This window comes from Entelurus aequoreus, linkage group LG05 (assembly GCF_033978785.1).
Source record: "Entelurus aequoreus isolate RoL-2023_Sb linkage group LG05, RoL_Eaeq_v1.1, whole genome shotgun sequence".
Lineage (NCBI taxonomy): Eukaryota > Metazoa > Chordata > Actinopteri > Syngnathiformes > Syngnathidae > Entelurus > Entelurus aequoreus.
Window position 1 is genome coordinate 5704853 of NC_084735.1, and position 5782 is coordinate 5710634.

General features: G+C 42.0%; 1 protein-coding gene across 1 annotated transcript in view; it reads right to left on the minus strand.

Annotated features, from left to right (window-relative positions):
- Positions 1-2073, minus strand: part of LOC133649572 (protein LRATD2-like) — a 3392-nt gene extending 1319 nt beyond the window's left edge. Inside the window, exon 1 of the mRNA XM_062046170.1 lies at positions 1-2073. This exon is cut by the window's left edge and continues 1319 nt beyond it. Within this exon, the coding sequence (XP_061902154.1) occupies positions 1195-2019 (825 nt within the window). The 5' untranslated portion in view covers positions 2020-2073 and the 3' untranslated portion in view covers positions 1-1194.
- Between the last annotated feature and the right edge of the window lie 3709 nt (positions 2074-5782).

The following is a 5782-nucleotide window of genomic DNA, read 5'->3' on the forward strand; positions in this document are numbered from 1 at the left end:
GTTTCAGTAGTTGGTATTAGTGTATCAATGTTTGGTATCAGTGTATGAGCGGTAATATCAGTGTTTGATATCTGAGCATCATTGGTTGGGGTCATTGTATCGGTGTTTGGAATCAGTGACCAGTGAATAAGTGGTCGATATCAATGTATCCGTGGTGACACCAACCACTGACACTCGTCAGTGGTTGGTATCAAAGTATTAGTGGTTGTATTAGTGTATCAAGGTTTGGTATCAGTGTACGAGTGGTCATGTCAGTGATTGATATCCGTGCAACATTGGGCGGCATCAACGTATCAGTGTTTGGTATCAGTGTATAAGCGGTAATATCGATATCTGAGCATCAGTGGTTGGTATCAACGTATCAGTGTTTGTTATCGGTGTATCAATGGTCGTATCGGTGTATCACTGTTAAATATCAGTGTATGAGTGGTAATATCAGTGTTTGATATTTTTGTAACATTGGGCGGCATCAATGTATCGGTGTTTGGTGTCGGTATATCAATGGTCGTATCGGTGTATCACTGTTTGGTATCAGTGTATGAGCGGTAATATCAAGATCTGAGCATCAGTGGTTGGTATCAATGTATCGTATCAGTGTATGAGCGGTAATATCGATATCTGAGCATCAGTGGTTGATATCAATGTATCGGTATCAGTGTATGAGCGGTAATATCGGTGTTTGATATCTGCATTATAGGTTGGTATCAATGTATCGGTATCAATGTATGAGCGGTAATGTCGGTGTTTGATATCTGCGCATCATTGGTTGGTATCAATGTATCGGTACCAGTGTATGAGCGGTAATGTCGGTGTTTGATATCTGCGCATCATAGGTTGGTATCAATGTATCGGTATCAGTGTATGAGCGGTAATGTCGGTGTTTGATATCTGCGCATCATAGGTGGGTATCAATGTATCGGTATCAGTGTATGAGCGGTAATGTCTGTGTTTGATATCTGCGCATCATAGGTTGGTATCAATGTATCGGTACCAGTGTATGAGCAGTAATGTCGGTGTTTGATATCTGCGCATCATAGGTTGGTATCAATGTATCGGTATCAGTGTATGAGCGGTAATGTCGGTGTTTGATATCTGCGCATCATAGGTTGGTATCAATGTATCGGTACCAGTGTATGAGCGGTAATGTCGGTGTTTGATATCTGCGCATCATAGGTTGGTATCGATGTGTCGGTATCAGTGCGCTCCAGTCCGGCTACGGGCTCCGGTCTCGCGTCCGCCGCTCAGGTGCGCCTCCAGTTCCCGCAGCAGCGCGGTTCTTCCCAGCCGGTCTCCGCGTCTCTTCTCCATGATGACGTCCTCCAGGCTGTGGAAGTCCCGGGCCTGCGAGTGTTTGTCCCCCAGCAGGACGTGCAGGCTGTACGGCTGCCCGCCGACGCGCTGCTCGCCGTTCGCCTTCAACTCCCGGCGGCCGAAGCGACACCAAGCGGCGAAGCTCTCCGAGTTCCTCCAGGCGAGCTGCCGCTCCTTGACGCCCACCTGCTCCAGGGCGCTCAGCACCACCGCGTCCGGGCTGCGGGCTCTGAACTTGTACCAGTCGTTGACGACGCGGCACCGCCGGCCTCGGCTGGCGTCCGTCAGGAAGGAGCTCTTCACCTCGGCTCGGTGCAGGTGAACCACCTGGAAGTCTCCCACGTACACGGCCCAGTGGGGGAACTGGCCGCCGGCCACGAACTCCACCAGGTCACCGGGGCGGCACTTGTTGAGCAGGTTCTCCGGGGAGTAAAGCTCCAGACTTGCAGACTTGCGGCTCTTGTCGAACAGACACTCGTCCAGCCGGTACACCGAGCACTCCACCTCCTCCTCGGGGCCACGCTGGCTGCTTCCCTCCGGCTCGTCGGCGTCCTCGTCGCCGGAGAAAACGTAAGAGACGCCGATGCGAGGACCCTCCTCTCGGTCCTCGCCGTGCGGATCCGCGGTGGGAACTTCTGCGTAACTTAGACGCGACGCTTGGTTCCCCATGCGGTCACAGGGCGGCAAACATCGGCGCAAAATGAACATTCATGTCGGATTAAGGCTGAATCAACAAGTGGACACAAACAGGGAGGAGCTTGAGAAAACTAACCCCGCCTTCCGTACTCCTCCTCCCGCTTACCTGAACGCTCCTCCCGCTGCACCGAGGACCGCAAACAAACCCAACATTTGTCGGTAAAAACCCAACATTTGTCGGTTATAAAATCAAGCATTTGTCAGTAAAAAAAAAAAACATTTGTTGGTAAAATTCCGTCCAGTCACGTCTTCCGTCAGACCGGCAGGCCGACAACAACGCTCAAGTTCCGGCTGTCAGGATCTCCAAGCACCGCCGCGCGACAGGGAGGAGCTTGAGAAAACTAACCCCGCCTTCCGTACTCCTCCTCCCGCTTACCTGAACGCTCCTCCCGCTGCTCCGAGGACCGCAAACAAACCCACCATTTGTCGGTAAAAACCCAACATTTGTCGGTTATAAAATCAAGCATTTGTCAGTAAAAAAAAAAAACATTTGTTGGTAAAATTCCGTCCAGTCACGTCTTCCGTCAGACCGGCAACAACGCTCAAGTTCCGGCTGTCAGGATCTCCAAGCACCGCCGCGCGACAGGGAGGAGCTTGAGAAAACTAACCCCGCCTTCCGTACTCCTCCTCCCGCTGCTCCGAGGACCGCAAACAAACCCACCATTTGTCGGTAAAAACCCAACATTTGTCGGTAAAAACCCAACATTTGTCGGTTATAAAATCAAGCATTTGTCAGTAAAAAAAAAAAACATTTGTTGGTAAAATTCCGTCCAGTCACGTCTTCCGTCAGACCGGCAGGCCGACAACAACGCTCAAGTTCCGGCTGTCAGGATCTCCAAGCACCGCCGCGCGACAGGGAGGAGCTTGAGAAAACTAACCCCGCCTTCCGTACTCCTCCTCCCGCTTACCTGAACGCTCCTCCCGCTGCTCCGAGGACCGCAAACAAACCCAACATTTGTCGGTAAAAACCCAACATTTGTCGGTAAAAACCCAACATTTGTCCGTTATAAAATCAAGCATTTGTCAGTAAAAAAAACAAAAACATTTGTTGGTAAAATTCCGTCCAGTCACGTCTTCCGTCAGACCGGCAGGCCGACAACAACGCTCAAGTTCCGGCTGTCAGGATCTCCAAGCACCGCCGCGCGACCTCCGTGAGGTTCTAGCAGTTTCCGAGCAGAGGTGCCCATCTCACTGCCTGCTTAAAAGGAGCTCTTAAACGTACTGTTTACACTTTAAAACGTGGCATTTTACGTCCGCTTTTGCGTTGTTTTACTGTATTTGTATCCAGTATTACTTCACTTGTATTGCTCAGTCACATTTTATACCGTTTTTAGTTGTTTTTTTCTCAAATGAATCACATTTCACATTGTTGACATTTTAAAAACAACATTATTGTTGAACAACAATAACTAAACAAACAGGCTAAACAATTTACTTGTCAACATAAAATAAGGGAAATGAAACACAAACTAAACCTGATAAAAAAAAATACAATGAAAAATAATTGATGCAATACAAATGAAAATATACAAATAACATTACAACAAACAGGGCTTATATAAATAAAAATAAAAAAAATACATTTATTTTTGCTGACATTTAAAAACTGGACTTTGAATGTTTTTTTTAAAATGTCAGCTGTTTTTTTTTAAAAAAAACAGCATCATAAATGTTGATATAAAATAAAAACAAGTTTAATACTAAGGTTGCTTGGATCAAATTAAAAACGATCAAAAATGCTTGGTCCCACCCGGACGGCAGCAAAGGTGGGAACACGCCGCTCGACACAGACGTCGTAAGGCCGTCAAAACTCACTTCATGCCTTCACACACAGCAAGGATATTTGGGAGCAAAAATAGGATCAATCTATTTGTGGCGACACGGGAGAAAGTTGCATTTTAAGTTTCACTTTTGCTTCTTGTTGCACATAACTGTGGTGCGTTCAAGGACTCTTGATTGGTTAGAAACTAGTAACCCCCAGCAGATGAAGTAATAATAATAATAATAATGACATAGTATTATTATGGAGATCATTTTATAAAAACACAACAATTTTCTTCAATGACAAAAAATTATTCGCAAGCAAATAAAATAAACAAGTAAATAAAATAAATAAATAAATAAATTCTGCCTATTAAAAAAAACAATTTTCTGGAAGTAAAAGAACAATTCCCAAGTTAAAAAAAAAAATTTCTGAAAGTAAGAAATTGATTCGGAAGGATACACCATTTTTGTAAAAAATAAAACAATTCGCAAGTAAAAAAAAAAATAAAATCCTGCAATAAAAAAAACGATTTACAAGTATAACAACAATTTTCTGCAAATAAAAAAAAAGTATGTAAAAAATATAAAAACAATTTTCTTCAATTAAAAAAAAAAAGATTTGCAAGCAAATAAAATAAACAAGTAAATAAAATAAATACAAATAGTTTTCTGCATATAAAAAATAAACGATTCAGAAGTATAAAAACATTTTATTGCAAGTTAAAAAAATATATATTCAATTTTTTTTTTCTTCAAGTTAAAACTTATGGCCGTAATTGCAGTCACCACCTGCACTTAACTCTACAACCACAGGTGGTGCTGCTGAGTCAAAGCTACTGTTTCTTTCAGCTGACCACAACAGCAAGTACAAGTACATGCAGTACACACAACATAAGTACTCACATGCAGTAAGTACACACAACATAAGTACTCACATGCAGTACACACAACATAAGTACTCACATGCAGTACACACAACATAAGTACTCACATGCAGTACACACAACATAAGTACTCACATGCAGTACATACAACATAAGTACTCACATGCAGTACACACAACATAAGTACTCACATGCAGTACACACAACATAAGTACTCACATGCAGTACACACAACATAAGTACTCACATGCAGTACACACAACATAAGTACTCACATGCAGTACACACAACATAAGTACTCACATGCAGTACACACAACATAAGTACTCACATGCAGTACATACAAGAAAAAGTACTCACATACAGTACATGAAAAAAAAGTACTCACATACAGTACATGAAACTAAAAGTACTCACATACAGTACATACAAGAAAAAGTACTCACATACAGTACATGAAACAAAAAGTACTCACATACAGGACATGAAACAAAAAGTACTCACATACAGTACATGAAACCAAAAGTACTCACATACAGTACATGAAACAAAAAGTACTCACATACAGTACATAACAAGAAAAAGTACTCACATACAGTACATGAAACAAAAAGTACTCACATACAGTACATACAAGAAAAAGTACTCACATACAGTACATAAAAGAAAAAGTACTCACATACAGTACATACAAGAAAAAGTACTCACATACAGTACATGAAACAAAAAGTACTCACATACAGTACATACAAGAAAAAGTACTCACATACAGTACATACAAGAAAAAGTACTTACATACAGTACATACAAGAAAAAGTACTCACATACAGTACATGAAACAAAAAGTACTCACATACAGTACATACAAGAAAAAGTACTCACATACAGTACATACAAGAAAAAGTACTCACATACAGTACATACAAGAAAAAATACTCACATACAGTACATGAAACAAAAAGTACTCACATACAGTACATACAAGAAAAAGTACTCACATACAGTACATACAAGAAAAAGTACTCACATACAGTACATGAAACAAAAAGTACTCACATACAGTACATGAAACAAAAAGTACTCACATACAGTACATACAAGAAAAAGTACTCACATACAGTACATAC